The 22428-nt window shown below is 38.3% G+C and overlaps 1 protein-coding gene across 2 annotated transcripts; it reads right to left on the bottom strand.

The window, feature by feature from the left end:
• Nucleotides 1-2159: 2159 nt before the first annotated feature.
• On the bottom strand, nucleotides 2160-21830 carry cd164 (CD164 molecule, sialomucin). Of its 2 annotated transcripts, XM_041805128.1 has the most exons (6): nucleotides 21622-21830; nucleotides 20641-20709; nucleotides 8963-9031; nucleotides 8532-8660; nucleotides 6084-6161; nucleotides 2160-5979 (listed from the first exon to the last, which is right to left on the bottom strand). In XM_041805128.1, the coding sequence occupies exons 1-6, from the start codon at nucleotides 21689-21691 to the stop codon at nucleotides 5807-5809; spliced, it is 588 nt and encodes a 195-aa protein (XP_041661062.1). In that variant the 5' UTR covers nucleotides 21692-21830; the 3' UTR covers nucleotides 2160-5806. The 2 variants fall into 2 exon arrangements, with proteins under 2 accessions (XP_041661062.1, XP_041661063.1); XM_041805129.1 differs by lacking the exon at nucleotides 8532-8660.
• Nucleotides 21831-22428: the final 598 nt, after the last annotated feature.

Here is a 22428-nt window from a genome sequence, read left to right as displayed (position 1 = left end):
CATGGCATTTTTCCATTGTTTCCTCACTGTCAGGACTTAGTCAGCATTTTTTATCACATTTTTGATAACACATAGGCAGTTTTGTAAATCTAAAAAATCATTCCTGTGTACTCCCTATTCCACCACCATAAGAAACTGCTGAAATAAAACTAAAATGGCAACAGTGCAGCATATCTGACTGCCCTGTACAAGGTTCTGACTCATGAGAGAAGAAAACAGCTTATTGTTTTTGTTGCTTTTCAGCTTTATCTCACTAAAATTGCTTGGTCCTGGTATTCTTGGCATGACTGAGTTGTCTACGTGGTTAAATGGACAGAGCATGTGTCATAAGGGAGAGACTTAACCTGATGCATTGTTTCTTTGTGCTTCTATATTAGATTACAGGGCATGACTGGACATGGCAATCTGGTTAGCAGAGGCAACAAGTCCAGAGCCTTCTATGCCCACATGCAACATCTCCATCCCATCCCATTAGCTCTACTGACCCTGCAGCTCTCTTAGCTTGTTATTGCACACTACTGTATTCAACTGCTATAGAATGGCACTGGTGTAAAGTGGGTAGTGTATGGGTGAGATATGAGGCATTTTTGCCAGCTACTTGTCTCATTTTATAGGGATTCAAAGCAGAAAGCAGCAGTGCAACATTAAAGTTTTTAATGATTGAAATGTGTGAAGATACAAATTTCTTTCTCTTACCAGTCACATACTAAGTACAGGGATTGTTTTTATAGGACACATCAGGCTGTGGTGCAGTTGTTCAAAAACACATTCTCTCCTGCAACTCTTCCTTGGTTCCTGGAAACTGTGCCAGCTGGGGACTGTGAGCCACTAAAAGAATAACAGTCTGCTCAGCACAAACACAGTGTGCACACACCTCGTTCAAGAATGTAGTCAACTGTACAAACTGTTGTTCTTGAATGTGCACACTAACATTTCCTTTTGAGCAATCGCTTTTTGCCGCATAAGCAGAACCTTGTTGTGACCTTAGAAACTGATCATGCATCCTGCCAGGAACACGACACAGTGGAAAACAAAGGGCTTCTTTTCAAAGAGCTGTGGTTTCTTTGGTTCTGGCTGTCATTGATACCAGTGGGTTTATTTATGGAGAAAAACAAATAATTTTGGAGTAAATACTATTTTCATGTGTTTAAAAAAAAATTATTTGACCTATAAAGAAAGAGGCAAATTTTGGAAGAATCCTGCAAGGCACAGACACATTTATAGAATTGATAGCTGTTTAAATGTCAAGGGTAATATAGAACTAAAGCTCCAGCGTGATGTTTTTAATTGGCCACAACTCAGGCTGAAACTAATACTGATGCCTCAGTAAAAGCAGACAAGACTGTTAGGAAAAAGTCTTTAACTGCAGAGCCTATAAAAAGTATTGACCCTCTTGGATGTTTTACCCCCTTGTTGAAAACAAACCTACAAAAAAACTCTTTAATGTTTAAGTGAAAACAGAAAGACACTTGTGTCTGGAAGGTCCAGTCACTAGATAATCAGTATTCCTGACTACCATTACACCGTGAAGACAAAAGAACACCCCAAGCAACTCAGAGAAAAGGTTCTTGAAAAATATAAGTCTCAAAATCTCAACTAGAGTTCGCCAAAAGGCATGTGGGAGACTCCATGGTCAAGAGGAAGAAAGTTCTTTGTCTGCTCGGACTAAAATTGTGCTTTTTGGCCATCAGACATGACACTGTTTGAAAATTCATGGATAGCAATATTAATTATATTTTAGCATTAGAAATATCATTTGGGTTAAAGAGCTTCACATATAGATACATTAACCACTGCAGAAACATAAAAAATGATTTTTGGTAATTACCAATGCTGTTAATTTAGGGCAGCTGTGGCATAAACCTTACTTTGGGTGGTGGTCTAATAAATTTGTTAAGCACTGTATATATGTATATATAAAAATCTCTATATTTAATAGGGAATGAGAGTATGTTTATAAAGGAACCACAGATACACAACACTAAAATACTTTATTTGGCACTGTTTTGTTGTTTAATACTTTCACTGGGAAAGTTATTTGGCATTAGCATGCTACTTGTCAAAACTGGTGTAACCATGGTAATGAAGATCTGGCTGTGCGTCACCGCCCTACTTGTGATTTACCATTTAAATAAACAGCTCCAAGAAAGTCGAAGGGGTTTAACAATATTCAAACTTTATTCGTTTTACATTGTGAAATTAAAGGCAACACTAGAAAACAAGGCACAAAATAAAACTTCTGAGAGAAAATAAAAAAGGGGCACAAAAGAAGCACATAACGTTTTAGGCATTGTGGCACCTGTATGTCTAATATGGCTATGTGTGAATAGTCTTGTGTCAAAGTGTGGTGAGAGCAAAGCCAAAATTCAAAATCGTACCTAGAGGACTGACAGTCTCTAAAACAAAATGAACAGTAAATTTGATGGCACTTCAGCCAGTGTGTGCTACAGAAATAAAGCCACAAGGCAAAAGGAGGGAATGAAAACACTTAACTTTTTAAATGTCATACAGCAAGGCTGAAAACTAATAGGAGAGCCCTCCATAAATGAGCAAATTTGAGTTTTTCTGAATTAGAAACTCCTACTTGACTGACAATAAGTCATCTAGTGAAACAATAGAAAATTACAAAGTGAGAGTTTACAATATGATGGAAATGTTGCATTTTAAAACATCAGAGGTCTGTGGCTGTTACAACATTATTGGAACATAGTTTTAATACAATGTGCTGGTGAGAAGATTTCCAGACTACAACCAGGCCTTCTCCAGTTCAATAGCTTCTACAGCCATTTCAGCAGAATTTGACACCTATAATATCGCCTTTTGATTGGTCAAAATCTAGGCATTACAATTCTATTTAAATGTCAGCCATTAAGTACAAGAAACCAAAAGAAATGTGGCCTGGTAATTGCCTGGGTAGTTCATCACTAGCAAATGCTTGGTGAGTTTAATCAAGAATTTAAGGCTGAGAGTGACAAAACAGACAGAATACAACACAGAAATCCACTTCACAAGGGTCTGAAAGTGCTGAGTCTTATTGATATTTAATGGGTGTGGCATATCATCTTACAAACTATACGTACACTAACTGAATAAGGCACTTTTTCTTTAAGAGGTGCACGGACAGAGCTAGTGACTTGTAGGTGAAGCTGCAGAGGAAACACAATGGACATCTATTTGGTATCCATGTATACCAAAGGTGTTTTCGATGCACTGCGTTGTCAACATGTGATGCTGAATACTGAAGGAATGCAGCTACCATGTCAGGAGCAAATAGAGCACTGTGACTTTAAGTGGTTACACAGCACATCAGCTGTGAGTAAAACTCAGTTATTTCTCTAAATTTGGGGCGAAGGCTCTCCACATGCAAAAAAATGAACAAACCAGTGGGTGCAGCTAAGGCAAAAACAGTAGCCTTCTTGCCATATTTGGGTCTTTGGGCTGTAGCCTAATGCCACCAGGTGATAGGTTGAAAGGCGTGTTGATGGTGAGCAGCAGAAAACGTGCATTTGTAAATTATGAAAGCCAAAAAAGAGCAGAAACTTCTGCATTAATGGAGACTGTTTGTGGTCATACAAACAAGGTGATTAATAATCCATTGATTACTTTATATTCAAGACTGAGTATCTATACAAGCATCTGATTTTTTTGGCAGAACAATTAAAACATTTACAAAGACAAAATTAAAAAAACAAAGCTTGTCAGTGCAATGCTCAATCTCCATGCCAAAACTCAGGACTTTGGCTTTATGCACACTGTTTAAAGGCATTCTTCCAACTAGCATATGGGCTCTTCACGAATAATCAAGTGGTTTTTCAGTGTGTCAAAATCCTAAAGATCAAATTCAATGGGAACAAAAAGATCACAACTCCAAGCATCCAGCATGCAGTAAAGAAAAGGCTTTAAACAAAACATTCTTGAAACTGACAAGCTGCTACGAGCAAAAATGTATTAATAAACACTCCTTCATATAGCCTTTCCTCAAGTTGAAACCTAGAAGAGAAACAAAAACAGGATGTGGCTATTTACAGGAGGGACAAAATGGGGGTAAATTACACAGTTAGCAGCGAGCAAGTATGAGTACTGAGCGTAAATTAGCTTCAGCACAGCCACTTAATTGTTGCGGTTCAATCACAATCCTCTCATTTACACGGCAAAGTTAGAAATCAAAAATGCAATGCTCATTTAACTAGACCTGCACTCAAACAATCAATGCACTCTCTCCATCTGCAAGTGTTTTTAAACAACCCCTATAATTCCTGCGTTTCTTAAAAAAAAAAAAAAATTATAGCAAAATGCTATAATTGCTGTAAAATCTCCTGCCAGATTGTCATTCATGTGTTTCAACATTTCAGCTGAAATATGAACAACAAAATGGGGGGAAATTTTGAAGTGTTTCTGGGTACTAACAAAGGGAGAATACCTTTAAAAGTAATTATTTATACAAGGTCAGCTGTGAGAAGTCCATCATGCACTGAATATAGTTTGCAATTTAAAGGAAAAACTTCAATGTGACTGATCAAGGCCTTCAAGTGACTTCTATCTATTGTATTCTTCAACAATAAAGGGCTCTTCAGTCCAGCTGGGATACTACATTTCTCACCAATATCAGCACCGCGATACCGTTTCTGTCTCAGAAACTTAAACTAATGATAACACTCGGGCCTCAACCAGGAAAATAAAAAACAGACTCATCCATGAGCATTTCTCTCTAGAAGTCATACCGGACATTAAAGGCACTTCACTGCTATCACTGTCCACATCCAGAAGGTGCATGCCACTTTATTTATATCCCCATTCCCCCATTCTCTATATTATACATTATTAAAACTAATTAATGATTCATATTTCTGAGATTTTATACAATCTTTCACTTTGACTCACAGGCCCTTTTTTTGACTACCTCGGCCAGCTCGGCACTAGCAACCCCAGTGAGTATATTTCAATGGATCAAAAATATAAGATGGGGAGGTGAAAGGACGGGAGATTCGCTTGTAAATGACATATTGCATTAAGCTGCTCTTGCAGACGTTATTTCTATTTCAACTAGTACTGGGTGAAAGATTCCCCCAGAAAAAGCACATACCTCTGAAATGCCACCTAAAATTAAACCAGAGGGAATGCTTGTTGTTTCCATGCTGATGTCAGATGATTGGGTGTTGCTTTTACTCCCTCCTAAGTCACCCCACCTTTTACTCATATATATGATACATCAGAGTGGAGGGAGAAGAAACCTGCCTGCATTTCAAGAGGCTAAAAGCAACACTAAATCATCTCATGTTTAAGAATAGCTGTGAACTCAAACAGTGTTTCCTAATTAAAAAAATGCGTAAAAGCCACTAGTTTGCAGCTGTACTACTCCAAAGCATCAACAGGAAAGCTACTTTGAATACATGGCTAATTATTTAACTCTCAAGTGGTGGATTAGATGGACTAATCATGAAGAGAGGGGCTGTAAATAACAAGAACCCACTCGATTTGCTGGAAAATGCTCTTTGCAGAATGACTAACGGCGTGACAGAGGTGGGAGTAGCTGTCAGATGATGTAATCCATATGCTCAAGGCTTGAATGCCACATCACTGAAGATCTTTTTAGCTGTACAAGTTAGTGATTTATCACACAGAGAGGCTTATGTGAGTGCCTTTATACAGACTAAAACTGTAGCTAGTGGCACAAACTTCAAAAATCCTAGAAAACCTGCTTGAAAATACTGTTTGAGTCCACTGTGATACATGTGAAAGCTTCTCTGGGGGGGTTCTAGTTGTTGACAATAGGTGAGGATGATGTGGATCCAAATGTGCGGCTGCTTCAAAGGGTGTGGTAGTTGCGGTCCTTGGACTTGCAGAATTTGTAGAGGAAGAAGATGACAGCCTGCAGGCCCAGGACCAGCACTATTCCTCCTATGAAGCTGGCAGCATCAAAGGTGTTCTTGTGGGGTTCAGGAGTGGGGGCGACTGGAGTGGTTTTTGTGCTTTTTCCAGCTGTGAAAAAGAAGGAACAAAAAAATAGAGATGTTGAAGTTATTCTTGTTTAAATGTTACAGAACAGTAAAAAAATTCAAGGGTTCACAATGTAAGGTACTTACTTGTCGGGACGACAGGTGTAGGAGTGGTGCCATTGCCACTGTGAGTGGGGCCAACGGTGGGTGCTCCTGTGGAATTGCCTGAAGTGGGGTCAAAATAAGATGTCTAATTAGCCTTTAAACTAGCACACCTGTTAAACACATCTATTGAAAACGTTTGTTAAAATGTCCCATCCTTTCGTTACCACTTGTTCATAATACTGTGATTTCCATTTTTAATCATCAGTATAATCCAAGAATAACAAAGCTTAAAAAATAGATTTTTACTCATAATTTAACCCACAGTTGCTGCAAAAGGGGGAGCAGCAGTAGTCCTTTCAAATTTACAGTAGTAAAGTTTTTCAAATCCTTTTAGCATCTCATAAACATGCAGAAGGTGCATTTATGTCTCTTACAAACAGGTAGAGATAAGCGAAGGTAACTAACTAAATTGCATCAATTTGTGTTTTGCATATTTTAGACACTGAACAAGAGCTCTCTCACAGTTTTTGATAACTAAACTTAGCTCAAAAGGTAAGGAAATTTGTGCTTGGTAGATTATTTCTTTGTTGCAGCAATGCCCCTTGGCAATGAATCTTATACTGTTGTAAAGCCTGTTTATTTCCCTTTTTAAGGGTGACACATTAGTCAGGAACATGCATTTGTGGGATGAGCAGCAGAGCCGAGTGTGCGGGTTGCACCCATGAAAAATTTGCTAAATCTTTTCTGCCAAAGCCAAACAGCTTATTCTGCTCTTGCTTTTGATGTGAGACATATTTGCACCATTAGTGAAGTTATCCACTGAGTTAAAGTCCCTATCTGGGACTTCAGGTGTTCCTAAAGGGCTCACAGTACATATTCTTAATCAGTATGAATTGCCTTGCTATGAGGTTGACTCTGCTTTGTTCTTACCAGAGGAGACCTACCTTACCACAGATTTTCAAGAGTAACCACAACTGTCATACTATAAAATATTTCACACTTTCAAAAGTATAGTTTACCTATATGTAGTGTGGACCAATATAGGCACTTTTAAAGTGTCAAATTTAAGTTAAAATGATACTGTTATATTTTCAGTGTATTTTCCTTTATTATAGAGGCGCAACTTTACATGAGCAACCTGGTTAGATCCATTCTCTTGTTACTCTTGCCAATAATGAATGATCATATTTTACAGCTCCACTTCCCAGTAGCTACTCAGTACTTGGTAATCTTTAAATAAAATACTTTTTACTTAATCTTGAGTAGATTAAAAAGGTAATTTTAAGCAGAGTGTACTTTTACTTGAGTACAACAGTAGTGTACTTGTTCCACCTCTAGAGTTCTCTCATCCCTTTTATGGCATCTTAAACAGAGACAATGGTGCTGCTGCTGGAAACAGACATACTCTAAGGGAATTTATTTTAAACATGTGCAAAGTACAAATCACTTTTTTTCATGATGGCTAGGGTTATGGTTAAACATGGTTAGTTAAACCCTAACCAGTTAAAGAAATAATGTGACTCTTTTTAAATAACAACAGGATACCGTATTACCGCCCAATCCTTAATCAGATTACCACAATGCAAACACAGTTGTGAACATTATCAATATACCGCTTTCTCTAATTGGTAGAACAAGCTAACAAACTCTGTTGTGGGAGAAAATGTCAACGTGAGAGAGACAGAAAAACTAAGAAATGGGGCAACAAGGTTAAATGCACTGTACTGCTTATGGACAGTTAGGACACCATAATAGTCCTACACTTGAATTAAGCTAATTTTGTCGCTGATGCTGGCTTGTGCTGTATGCTATTAGGATACGCTGTCATAGTTTTACAACAGTGAAACAGTCATTGACTCCATATGTAGTCAATTTTCTGTCCTGGATAAACAAGGGCTCTTTTGTCATTAATTGGACAATGATTTAGTACTAGCTTTGAAGCCGGCATGAATTTTTAAAAAATAAATATTTCATATCATCAAGCAGTTTTGCAAAGATTTATAGCCTGCTCAGCTGAGATGCTCTACTACTGACAGTGCTGAGTGTTTTAAACTTTAGAGCTGGATTGCGGTTACTTGCTAAACTAATAATGACAGCATTTCAAAATCAGTTTTCCTTCATATTAGGGTACATAAAAGGGTTATTTATCAGCGTTAGGCCCACAAGGAGCTACACTGCTTTCCTGAGCATGCTTCATAATTGTATTCCACCTCTCAAAGTCTTTTAAGGGGAAGCTGCAGCAAAAGGAGATGCTTAGTTTGCATTTGCAATAACATACTACGGCATTAAAAGCATGTAAATAAATTGTTATATATTCTGCATCATATCCTGTTTATTGTAGAAAATTGTCAACATTTGATTCCAAAAATGTGAGTTACTTCATGAATTTGAAGGATTATAGCTCTTGACAGTAAACCCAGACAAATTCCACCAATGCCTCATAAAATGGACAACATAAAGTACAGCAGGGCGTAGCAAAGGGACTGTTACCTGTGGTGACACTGCTGTTAGAGGTGGTGACAACAGGGGGAGGGGGATTTGTAGTGGGAGGCAGAGGAGGAGCAGCAGTGGTTCCAGAGACTGTTGCGGTTGGGGGTGCAGCAGAAGATGGAACAGGGGCTGGACAGAAAACCAACACCAAGACAGGGTGAAAGAGGAAAAGTGAGAGACACCCACCAAAACAACAAGATTATACAAAAAAGCTCCCTTATTATTTCTCTAACATAGGCAATTAGTCTTCAGGAAACAAACAAAGAAGACAGACAAAAGGCAGATCTTTAACCAGAACCTTAGTTAGAGATGATTTACACCAGAACAGAATGTGCAGAGAATTGAGGAAATGACTGTCTGCTGATTCTCTTGGGGTCTAAAAGAACATGGTAAAATTAAACACATTTACAACCACTTAACAGTCAACTTACCTGTACAGCTGGCATTAGTGCAGGTCTCGTTTACAGCCAAAAGACTCATGTTGCGGCAGCTAGCAGTTGCTGAAAGAGACAAAAAAAAAAGGGCATCATGAACTGAGTTCCTCACTAATACTCTCGAAAAATACCATCTATTCTAGGGATGTGAATTTTGAGAAAAATCACTCTTCGAAAGTCGCGTGCAAATATTCAAAAATTATTCAGATCCTACGGTCACACTCAGACAAGGCAATCCCTACCAAGCACATTTGAGTCCCAAAAGTACAGGTTATCTGACCAGTGTGAGTGCTCCCCGCCATGCTCAGCCATGGTACACTTCCTTTGCTCATTATGATAGCTTGTGCACACACACAAAAACACAGGTGTGCAGCTCGCACCTGATGGAAAATAAAAATGGTTCCTCTCAATAATAATGGCAGAGTTTTACAGAGCCACATAAGACCAAAATGACTTGAAATGAGCCACAAAGTTAGTAAAATAACACCCATGTTGTCTGAGGGTATCTCCATTGGGTTCATTTTGTGAGAGCACACGTCTTATAAACTACTTGTGTCATGTTACAACATGATGAAAAGAGGTTTTTGCAATTAGCCGGCTAAATGTTGGATCCCTTTGTAGTCAGGAATTACGAGTCAGTTGAAAAAAAAAATTTTCCCATCATTTCTGGCCAACAATCCTGATAAAATTCTCTGTCCAAACTGTAACACAGCACCTCCATTAGTAGGTGATCTCAATGACTAAAGCCTTGCTGTCCAACATAAACAACCACTAGTAACATGCCATAGTGCTGCAGTGTTGGGGGAAAATGAACACATTTAGATAATTTTCCAAATCATTCAGTCTTACTATCTATCATTAAGACAGTGTATTAGTACCACGCTAGAAAAATAAGAAAGCAGATCTGATCTTTCTAAGAAAAACAACAAAAAAACCATCTAATTTAAAAGTTCTTGATTTACAAGAGAGAAAGTTTTTAACTTTATACTGTTGTAAATTTAAAATTTTCAAAACAGTTGAATTGTTTTTGAATGTCTAATATCAGAATTTAAACCTCAAGTCGGAAATTTCAAGCCTTTTCTTGTAAATTTCAGTCTTTTTAAACTCTGAAATTGGTTTCTTGTAAACTCATGACTTCATAATCTCAGAACCCCCCCCCACAGAATTTGGACTTTTTGCTAATAAATTAATTGATTCTCTTTCTTTTCTTTAAACTTTAAGGAAATACATTCTGTAATATTATGTTTCTAATTATGATTTTTTTAAAATATAAATCTTATGCACATCTTATTTTGACAGCATCGGATTAGACAGGGTTCTGCGCCCCCTCTGAGAACTTTGGTGCCCCCTAGGCATGCCTGGACCCCAGGTTTTGAACCACTGGTTTTTAAAATATTTGTTAAGCTACATTAGGGCCTGTCATAATGATACAGATATAAGACTATACAGCTGTAAGTATTTAACTGTTTAAACTTGGTAAATTCTGCTTCCAGATGGATCTCAATCTAAAACAACAGGAATGAAATATTGGTGAGCAGAGCAGAGCAGTACATCTGTATTTGACTCAGAAATGTCTAGTGGGACCACATTAATACAAGACTCAAGGGGGAAACAGTTGAGCATTACAGCCATAGCTTGGACAGCAGGAAACAAAGCTATTGGCAGAAAATAATCCTGATTCATCACAAGTTAGAAGCACAAAACATGAATGAGACAGCAACAGAACAGCAGCTCTCAGTAGTACACTTCTTTATGTGATGCAACTTCTAGTGTCTCCAAAGCAATGATCTGTTCATTGTCTTTACCAAGGCAAGACTTTTACAATTACAGCTATAAAAATTTAGGATTTTTCTGACTTTGAAAACTGTTGGAAATATTTGAGATTATGAACTGAAGAAAAAAAAACAATGAAGGACAAGTTATTTTCTGATTAATGTACACATCCAGTGTGACAATTCCACATATTGTACCTTTTAGGTTCCACTTATTCTAACAAATATATTGGTAGTTTAGGTGTGAGGTAGTTTGATTAACAACACTGCATAGTATACACATTATATATCAATTGTGTTTCTATGTATTAAGTTCAATTTTTCCAATTGAAACATAGCAGCAGTAAGTTTAAAGAGGCAATTTGTTCATGTTCTGCTTGCTTACTCATAGTTTGCTCATTTGGGTGTTTTTTGTTATTGTAAACTGGATTACATATTAACAGAGCACAAAAGGACTTTGCCCCACCGTGATGTCCATTCTGTCCCAACAACTGAAGAGAAGATGTAGACGAAGCAATTCATTTTTAAAAATCTTTTCTAGACTTTTACCTCAAAGTTTAACAAACAGAGATTTCTGGTGATTTGTGTTGGATTTATATTGTAGAAATCTGCCTGTGTCCCATGTGAGAAAGCATGAGTCATGACTGAGAGTACCTTGTGACTATAGATTGTTTTCATACCCAGTTACACAGTGTTCGATTTACTGCTGCTGTTCAGGCATCACAGTCATCACATCTTATTTAGCACAGACGTCATGAAATCATCATATAACTGAGTTTCAAAGAAAGTGCACGTAAAGGACAATAATCTGAGAGTAAGAACAAGTGTATAAAGCTTTAAACATTCTTAGCAATAACCAATATGTCAGAGCTGCAATGCTTGATCGATTTGTGTTCTTTTTTTGGTGAATCACAAACCTCTTTGGCAGCATTATAAAGCAGTATTTCCTTATATTAAAGGTTTGAGTCCTTCTAAAGGCTTAAGATAACAAAGCTCCTCTCTTACCTTCTCTTTAAGTCCAAATAAAATAAAAATGCTTTCACTCTGCCAGAATTAAATCTGATAAATACTGCCTACCTAAGTCCTAATGCTGCTATTAGGAGTCCCCGTATTGGTAAATTCTTGTTTTTATTACCAAAAATTGCAGGTAATCTCAACCATTGCAAACATTATTGTGCAATTAGTACAGCAACCTCACTCTTCTGCTCCCAGCTACTTTTTGTTTAAAATTGTGTCTAGTTTTTGTAAAGTTGTGGCAGAAACAGAAACTATTGATCATTAAGATATGAGGATAGTATCAATTTAGAACATGGGGTATCAAAAGCTATCAAGAATTATAGCTTTTTTGTTTAGTCTCCTTGCCTTTGGTTGTTAGAAAAATATTAGTAACACTTACTACACTCTTAAGGTCTTAACACACTGGATCTGTTATTTCTGGATGCGTTTTTTTGGATTCGTAATCTGAGAAAAAAAGCTATTTTTTGAGTTTAAAGTGAGGTTTTGGTGCGAAAATAATCCAGTCACCCACTTAAATGACTTTGACTGAGGCGAAATTACACATATAATGAAACCTGTTTTGGAAAAAATTTGACAGATAAAAATTTCGGCGTCAATGTGCAAACATGATTGACTCAATTATGAGCTTGATTTTTATTTTTCAACGCACAAAAAATTTGGACCAAAAAAAAACAGTGTGCAAAGGCCTTTGGCGTTTATCAAGGAAGGCCTTTTTTAACTGCTTTTCTCCATCATTATGCAACATTCATCCTGATATTGAAATCTGTGTTTAGTCAATGTGTCTAATGGAGTGCAGGTTTTATTGTGAAGACCCCTTCTTCTTCTATGGTGTTTAACGGCAGCTGGCATCCATGAAGTTGCATTACTGCCACAGAGCGCTGCGGCTTCTCCAGGAATTGAGCAGTATCACCGTGAGTTCTCAAAGTGCAGTAATCAAACACAATTTTAACGGTGATTAAAATCTGAAACGGTAATACTGTCTGAAATTTTTACCACAGTTTATAGTGATACCGGTTATCGTTACATCCCTAGTCAGGAGTGATGGAGTTGTGCATTAAAGGGAGAGATTGGGTGACAGAAAGTAGAGCCAGTGAAAGACAACTGTTGTCTATCATAATAAGCACTAAAATTCTTGAATGAGATACAGCAACAGAACAGCAGCTTTCAGTAGCAGTTCATGCTTCCGTAAGTCCAGTTCAGATCAAAGATTCACAATGAAACAAGATGAAATTTGTAGCAGCTTGCAAAAGGCTGTCATGAAGCAACATTTAAAAGCCTGTCAGGTCACACTGATGCACACAGTGCGTCAATTTCATAGCAACTGCTCTCACAGTCACTCAATTTAAAACTGATTTCAGTGACTGTGCAATAAATTGGTCCCTAAAATAACAGCACCCCCAACTGTTTCCCCCCTGTATCTGTTTCATCTTGATAATGAGTGGCATCAGGCTGTATGATTCCTGTTTATCATTGAGACTCTAGTCATCACCACCAATGCCTTATGGCAGCAAAATTTCCAAGACAGCCTGGCTGCAAGGAAATCATCTCTGACAGCCAATCTCAGACCATTCATCTGAGACCCCATATAGCTCCAAACACCAAAAATATGCATGTGAAAACTTTTGAAATAAAATCGGATTACAATTCCATTTCGGGTTAAGGTAAGGGTTAGGGTACCAAAAGTTAAAAGTTAAAAACCTGACCTGGAAAACCTGGTTACAAAATGTTTAACAAAGCTGAGTAAACAGTTGCTTACAGGAAAAAAGCTCATCCTCCATGAAAACATCCTAATGTAGCAAGCGTAGCTTTTGTTGCTGTTAGCTATACAGCGACATAGACAACATCGCTACATAGCTGACAAGGCCGAAGCTAAGCTCTCAAAGCAGCTACATAAGCTACATATATACATTATCTTTGTTGCAAAGTTAGCTTTAGCTACATGCTAAACACATGCCACATTGCTGAAGCTAACTTAGCTATAGAAACGTAGCTATATAGCTAACATAGCTAAAGCTTAGCTCACAAAGCAGCCATGTTAGCTATGTAGATATGTTATCTACGAAGCTACTTTAGCTTTAGCTATTTTGCTAAAGCACATATTGCTAAAGCTAATTTAGCTGCATTGGCATTGGCAGGTGTTAACTACGCAGCTAGCATAGCTATATTAGCTTTAGCTAAAGCTAACAAAGCTAAAGCGAGCCACTATTCGTGTAACTACTTCGAAAAGGAATTTATACATAATTTCTCCCAGATAAGACCTCAGACCTTTTTCTCTTCTATTTAACCCCTTAAAGCCTGTTGTATCATATTTGATACATACTTTTATGATACCTCTATCTAATCAATATGATCAATAAATTACTAAAAAAAACTTCTGAATAAAATCTGATAAATGATAAAAATGCCCTCAACTGGATTATCAGTTACAAAAACACCTAATGTATCAAATGAGATACTAATACAATAAGAGTTTTCATTATCCGTAAGTCATAATCATCAACATTACAAGAAATAAAGGCTTGAAATATTTCACTCTATGTGTAATGAGTCTATATAATATATATGGGTTTCACTCTCTGAAATGACTGACAAAAATATTGAACTTTTCATGATATTCTATTTTTTTTTTTTTGGATGTACCTGTATTACTCTTTTTGAATGAAAGAAAATATTTCAGTGTAAAAAAATACTTGTATCTTCAAGTCTTCAAATTCCATATTATACAAGCACAACAATATTTGATTTATCAGGATCAAGCCTAAAGCTTATAGCCCTCATGGGCACACTAATGAGAATACACTAGCAATATAGAAATATTCTGAATGGCCACACTTTGCCTTGACATGTCTCAGCCTGCTCTGGAATGTCGTTTTACTGGACCTAAAAGTAAACTCTTCTAGTGATACAGAAGTGCAAAGTATTTTTCCCATAAAAGCTTCAATACAGGTTCATTACACGGACAGAAGAGGATCTTTAACACCTTTGACCTCTTCTTTGTGGTGATAAGAAGTCATGCTCAAATGTTTTTCAATGGGCATATGGGAGAATTATCATCCTAACGCTCAGGGACATCATAAATGGAGCTAAATTTTCCCCATACAGTGCACCTGGTGCTGTAAAAGCACAGCCCTGCTTGTTATACAATGATCCGCAGCAATCAAACCCAATGACTTCCACCAGATGGCTGCCCATAAATTACAGATACACAAACTTTAACAACAAGGCTGCAGCCATTGTTGAAAGCTTCTTTTGTCTCTCTCCAAATAGGGTCAAAAATGGCTCACTGGCCTGTGCTACACTGTCCTCGGCTCACAGGGCTGTACTTACTTTGTGGTCGCTCCTTTACTCAGATTATCCAGCTTTGTGCTTTTGCCTTGGATGCAAACAACAAACAAATAGGTGAATTTTTTACTCTTCTGTTAAGCCGGTTTCTCCTGGCTTACAGTTTTATTATGTGGTGGTTATTTATGGTATTTGTCACCTCTCAGGTGTCATCAGCTTCCCAGCATTGTGTCTCCTTGCCAGTGCAGCCTCGCCCTGAGTTACGTGCATCTCCATTTTCTGGAGTGTCCTGCTGCTAACATTACAAGGCAAACAAGCACAGTGAATAAGCAACAAAAAATAAGCTGCCTCATATGTTTCAAACTCAATAACTTTTTAAATCTTTTAACTTAATGACTCACTCCCCTCAAAATGTGATTTAGTTTCATCAAAGATCAAGTCATTTCGAAAGTGTTGGCTGCATTTTTTTTAACACTCTTTGTGAGGTATCTGCAAGTCAAGCCACGTGGGAGGAGGGCTTTTTCTCTCACTCTCCAGTGGGTCAGGGGGATGTTATCTCTCAGGCAGCTGTGAAAGGTATGACTGGCTCTCACCCTGATTCAAGATAGTGACATCATCAGCACCACGAGGTGCAGCCACGGCTTCCTTGAGTCGGAGGCGTGAGTGAAAGCCTCAATGGTCGACCTTGCAGCAGAAAACAGCCTCTTAACTGGATTTGTCACACATAAATTGCCTGCATTTTAAGGCGCTGCGGAGCTTGCATGTACACGTAGAGAGTTTTTGTGCCTCTGATGCTAGAAGCTTGTTTACACTAAGGCCCTACACCAAAGATAAATCTGGTAATGACACGGTAGTAGGCGTTAGCTCACTGCAGCAGTGTGGTTATGCTCTGCAGCCGGCCACAGCCGACCTTTCTGGTTTTTGCTGAGTTCATATCAAATAGGTGATCTATTCTTGAGTTTGTGAAAGGATTAAGCTCTTGGCTGGCCTGAAATGGTTGTGTGTGAATGTGTGAGTGTGGTAAGTAGACTCTTTTTCCCAGCATGGCTGAAACACTTGTGTCTTGTTTTGTAGGTCACTGTGGGTTATGCTCTGGTAAGCAACAGAATGAGGAGATTCTTAGGAAGACAACACAATTTAGAAAGATTTACACAGGCAATCCTCGCTGAAACTCTAAGCCATGAGTCCCAAACTCGTTTACAGTAAACATCAGACGTCTAAAGCGGGAATCACCTAAAATCCAACAAACTATTGTTTTCACTTTTGACTGATTGGGTATTTCCTCTACATAAAGATAAGATGTTTAGTTAATAACACAGTGGTATGAGATGTGGATCAGCTTCTGCAGATGTGCAGGAAGGTGGAAGAAAGAGGCAGTGTCTAAAAAAATCATTGCAATTTGGACATGTATGTTAATTGTAAACAAAAAAATTCAATTCTGAGTGCACAAGAATTCTATTTATGTTTGTATCAAAACAGGTCTTGTTAGCATTAAGGTTTTACTAGAATGGTGTAGGGCAGAGCTGAAAATTATAGGAAAAAAGTAGGACTGCATTGGTTCCAAACTGATATCAGCAATACGGCCCTGTTATAAGACATAGCAAATAATGTGACATCAGCAGATGTCAGATGTAGAAACTAATCTGTTTTGTATTCTCAATTTAATACTGGCATCAAGCACACCTAACACCATGTCCTAACAATATGCAAGCATCAGGCATCGCATGCTCACTGTCCTCACTAGAGCCATCAAATATTTAATCCCTCGCCCTGGAATTTCAGTTTCTCCTTGAAAAATATATCTAGTGCTCCGATGTTTAAAGTGAACACCACAATACATTTCAAACAAAGATGTGGTTATTATTAACGCACAGCTATCTCCACTTTGTAAAACAAGCTAACAAGCTCTGCAGATCGAGGAAAGTAGAAGAACAATCATCAATCAATCATTTCCTTGTTCTCAGTCCGTCTTAAGACCAGCTTAGACTGAACACATTTTCTTTATGTTTACGACAGTGCCATGTCAGACTATGCCTAAAGACCGACAGCCTGGCCACACCACAAGCGCAATCCCAACTGCTCTTCATATGCTGACGTCACCACTGTCTCCATGACTGTGTGCAAGTCAGATAGATAGAGCTTGAGGTATGAATATGATAAAATGTCACTTTATGTAAAAATAAAAAAGAAAGAAAATGTGGGGGCTTGTTTAAAGTCCCTGTAAAGTGATTTAAAAAATCTTCATTTTAGGTTTGTTGTATGAAAGGCCACTGTGTTATGAACCACCAGGCCAAATTTCAGTCATGAAAACTATTGCCAAGTTTATAAATCTAAGCTTCAAAAACATGAAAAATGAGGCAGGAAAATGTCCTCTAGGATGCCGTGGGCGTGTCCATTGATTAAGCGGAAGCCGCATCCACTCACGAGAAAAACAATCTTTTCAAATAAAAAAACTGCTTCTGATCAGGGCGCAGATGCCTGGCTCTGTGCCAGAGCAAAGAGACAGAAGTTGTGGATCAAATTTACTGTTTTCTGGCAAAAATCTCTCTGGTATGATACTGATAGGTTTTGGGAAATTTTCCTTGCAAAGAAAAAAATGCTGCATGTAGCTGGCTGTTAATTTCAATGAAGGCAGTGACATCAGCTAACAACAGACTGTACTGAGATGAACTGCTCAATGATTTTATATCATTGCAGCCTTAAGGCGGCAGGGTAAATCCCCATCAAGACCGGTGATGTCATGGGCTCATATATTTGACCTGCTCAAATAGAACCAAGCCAGGAAAAAGGGGAAAACTTTCTTACGGTATAGATCAAAATAAAATAAAAAAAATCTAACGTAATTCAACATATCTAGTGTGTTAAGACAGAAAGTTTGGATTTTCCTTTACAGTGACTTTAATGTCACTCTGGTAAATGATGGTACAAAGACGGGAGCAAATGCTCTCCATTGATGGGCGTCAGGATTTAAATCAAACTTGGCAACAACGCAAGAAAAATTCTGACAAGCTCGTCTTGTTGAATCTTGGTCATAGGGCATCTTGGATGCATTATGTCACGCTACAAGACCATTTGTTTTTCTGATGCGCATAATCTGGCCAAAGCTTTGACAATGAGCTGCAATGTTGCAGTCGGGCTCCAATCTGGCTTTAATGCGAGTAACAGAGTAAAATAGGAATAAGGTGACAAGAGGGAAAAAGTGTTGCATCATTTGTGTGCTTTCAGGACGCTACAATATGAAGCAATGCACTCAAATAGATTTTTTTTCTGACGCTCGTGTCGCGTCCAGTCAGGATATGGTGTAACTGCTGGTTCACAGATTTATTATCAGGAAAAAATGAGCTGTTTGACAGACTCTGAGCTGTTTTGTGCTCCAACATGAGAAAATCTCTGTATTTTGGGAGTCTTACACCAAAAGTTACGAAAAAAATGTCGGTATTAGCTCCAGTTTACACAACTGGTACAACTGGAAAAAGACACCGTGAAGGAGTTGGTGTATGTTTACTGTAAGTTTCTACAGGCTTAAAAATGAGTTATTGAAGGTATAATCTTCATTTTTATATTGTTATAATGATATGAAGTGTGATACAGAAATAAAGATTAAAGAGTCCTTAGTAGTGCGCATGTTTCACCTGAACCCATAATAAATTAAGCATTTTTAACCATTACTTTCCACATTTATTCCAAGGGGAGTTAACAACAAGCTTTAGTTTTATGTGGATGCATGAAAACTGTGCTAGTGTGTGAAATGAAACCAGCTGAATGAGAAAGAATTGTTTTTTTTTGCCTGAAATCATTTATTTCTCATAATAAAATCAGGCTTTTGTGATGTGTTTATTACAAAGATAATATTGTGATTATGTTAAAGCTGAGCTTTATTGTGCAGCCTTAGTATAGAGAAAGAGGTTGCAAATGATCTATGGCTTAAAGCCTGTATACATGGCATCTACTTGGAATTTCCCATTATAGGAAAAAAATCACTGCACATGTCCCTGTTGAATAAAGGGAATACAATTAAAATAAATAAAATTGAAGTTTAAAATTCTGTTAGAGTTGTAGTGATTGTGTTTGTAAGTGTTGTCTTACAGTGTAAATGTAAACCACTACATGTCTCACTGAGGACATTTTCATCCTCCCCTGACTCCGTGGACTTAACTGTCACCTCACCTGTCCTCTTTTACCACCTGATACATTATTGAGTAAGGCATTGTTATGGAGCTTTTTCACATACAGAGACAAAGCAGAAGGAAGGTGTAGGTCAACAAATCTCGTCACAGCTCTCCCTGCAAAAGAATCACAGCTTTTCAGCAGTGAAGTCGTCAAACAGGTCAGCTCCCATGAGAGGTAAAATACACTGTGCTTGACTTGTCCTTCCAAAGTACTAAATTCTTAACAACATGTAACACTAAACATGCTACAGTATGTTCTTGGTCCTGCATTTCACCCGGGGCACAAATCCTGGGAACAACGAGCCACACGGAGCTTTTCTTGTCTGCACACTCGTTCCCCTCACTCGTGCCGTTATCCTCTCCTTCCTTCTGTTCCCCCGCGTGAGGATATTGCAGGCTTCCTGCCACACATTCCCTTGCTTCCTCTCCTGTTCATCTTATTCACAGTCACTGGAGAGTAAACACACTGAATGAACTTGGGCCAACATTGGAGGAAGGCCCTCTAGGGCGATACAGTTGATAAACAAAATACTCATGAGGATTTTCCCCCTCAACTACAAGGTTCTGGTTTCAGCAAATTCTGCCAGAGAGCTTTTGTTGCCTTTTCAAACACAAATAATCATTAGTGCTAATGAAATAGTTACATTCAGACTTGCTACTATTTACTTTTTTCATAATTTTCCAAACACTGAAAAGTACTAGTACTGGCACAAATATAAGATTCTATTATAGTCTGCAGATATCACAAACAATACCAGCAATATGCTGGGGAAAAAAAAGCCGTTGGTCACCACAGGAAGTGATTAGCCATGTAGTTTTACTCTGGCGACATCTTTTCATTGAATGATGCGCAATTTCTTAATAACAACCAGAAAGACTTTCCAGTTACTTAAAAAAACACAACCACAGCAGATTTCTCCACATCCCCTCTGTGCTGCACAAGTCCAGGGAGATTTCTCTCTTTCAGACAGATATTTCCATTAACATAATGAAATCAGAGAGCTGTGATGCAACGATGAAGGCTACGATCAGAACTGAACATGCACATTTTAAGAGCTGTTCCGTGGCAGCAAAATCAATCCTCTACTATAAATTTACCGTGGTATGAAAGAGTAATCCAGGCAAAACAATCGCCTCCAGAAATCAGCTAAACATTACCCACATGCGAGTAATTTACCTCAAAATCAGCCTCTCCAGATCAACAGCGTCAGCTCAGATGCCCAGACATGTTATGATGATATAGCTCAGGCTTTGGGGGAAATTACAATGACATCATCTAAAAGTCAGCACCCACTGCCATACATAGTCGCCATGCCCGGGAATCATCTGTCCAATCAATCACGCTGTCTGCACAATTCAGGACACACAAAGACTGACCTGTGCCTTGCCACTCCTCAACCTGCCACACACACTCACATATAGGACAGATACTCACGTGTTGAGCAAATAACCCACTGGCAGTCATTGCCTCCACATGAATCACATGACAGAGAGGAACAACCATCTGTAAAGAAATCACACAGAAGAGTTAGTTATGGTATACAATGGCAACCTAGAACATGAGATATAAAACAGAACTGCTGCGATGCAGATGTAAACTAGGGTTTAACTTGATGTACTAATATACAATCTTTCAACACCAAAAGCAAGGCAGGGAACAACAATATAATTGATTTTAATGTGACTCAGAGAAATCCAAGGCTGTTACATAACAGGCTGATCTGGTCCCTGTTGGTACCTGACCAACTGGATCTGACAATTAGAGTTTCGTCAGTCCTGTTCCAGCTTCATCTGTGCCCTGCTTTTATTTAATGCCATTATAAAATAAATGCTGTCGATTTTACATTTAAAAGTTATCGTATATGGCAACAAGCTAAAGCTAAAGTTAGCCGGTGTTATGGTTAAAAGAGGTACCATGTTAACTAGCGACTTTCCGCTAAATGCGTCTGTGGTTGTCGTAGTTACAACAGATGTGGGAGATGACAAGTGTCCCAAGTAACAACCCCTTATTTATTTCCAATACAGGATTTCAGTTTGACACTTTAATGACATAATAACTCAAAAAATGTTATACACTTTCCGTCTTCGTCGTATATTGTAAGACGTATTCGGCTGAAAGTCGTCAGTTAGCACGGTTACACCTCAAACCGTAACACCGTGTCCTGACAACTTGAGTCCATCTGGCCAGCGTGGACATAAAGCTGACAAGTTGCCTCTAGAGATAACATTTTGTGTAAAACCAAACAATTATGAGTGGCAGCTGTCAAAAGAAGAGGTGAGATAAATATATACGCCAAATCTGTATCTTAAATATGGAGGCACAAATAGATTAAAATCAGCTAACTGGGGATGTCTTGACCGAGCTAAGGAGGCGGTCGCTAGCCGCTAGCTAAGCCCAGAGAGGTCGCAAACTTACCTGCGTCCGCTGCGGCTGATGCTCCGATCAGAGCCACAATTGCAGTGAAAAACACAACCCTCAAGAACATGACTGCGGTCGGATTATTGCTCTTGATGGAAATGGTTATCTTCGGTGAGACGTCGAGGGTAAGAATGAGAAGATTTTACGGCTTCCTCTCGTCTTGTGTTTCTGGTCGATGCTGTTTCTCGCTAGCTCACCACTTCCTATCTGACAGGTCATGTGGCACATTTTACTGGGAGGGGTGAGAAAAGCCGAGAGTACGTGAGCAGAGAGAGGGGTGTCTTCATAACGTATGACACAGAATCTGAGGGTTTCACTGGGAACAAGCCAAATTGGGGGCCAGTGGAGGTCTGTAAAACCATTCCCCAATGTAAAGTTAAGCTGTAATATACTTTATTTTTAACCTGAACAATAACTACTCCCGTCACTCAAATAAAAGCAAAAAATAATAGTTTTATTATATTTTTCTGTAGTACAATATAGCCTTCTTTAAAATGCACGCCCTCCACCGCTTTTCCTAAAACAAAATTACCTTTTAATTCATGTTAACGCTTAAATGGGCGTATTGAACAAAACAATTCAAAGCTTAGCCATAATGTGCACAAAAATCAGGATGCCAGACACTTTAAATGAAAAATAATGATATAATTGTAAAAAAAATGGCATAAATAGCCAAGAGGTGTGAAAATGGGTGAAATCGGCAGTTTAAACCCATTTTCAAAAGTTTAAAAAATGACTGAAGTGGCAACAATGTGATAAAACTCGCAAAACAATGGCAAAACAATGGCAGAAATGGGCTACGGT

Source organism: Cheilinus undulatus, linkage group 14 (assembly GCF_018320785.1).
Source record: "Cheilinus undulatus linkage group 14, ASM1832078v1, whole genome shotgun sequence".
Classification (NCBI taxonomy): domain Eukaryota; kingdom Metazoa; phylum Chordata; class Actinopteri; order Labriformes; family Labridae; genus Cheilinus; species Cheilinus undulatus.
The sequence above is the reverse complement of the archived record's forward strand: the minus strand, read 5'-3'. Positions and strand labels throughout refer to the sequence as shown.

Bases quoted from the DNA above. Each gene is read 5' to 3' on its own strand.
- cd164 (XM_041805128.1), bottom strand. From the start codon at position 21,691: ATGTTCTTGAGGGTTGTGTTTTTCACTGCAATTGTGGCTCTGATCGGA. The intron at 8,661-8,962 runs GTAAGTTGACTG...TTTTCTGTCCAG, and splicing joins CACTAATGCCAGCTGTACAG to CCCCTGTTCCATCTTCTGCT. The intron at 5,980-6,083 runs GTAAGTACCTTA...TCTTTTTCACAG, and splicing joins TACACCTGTCGTCCCGACAA to CTGGAAAAAGCACAAAAACC.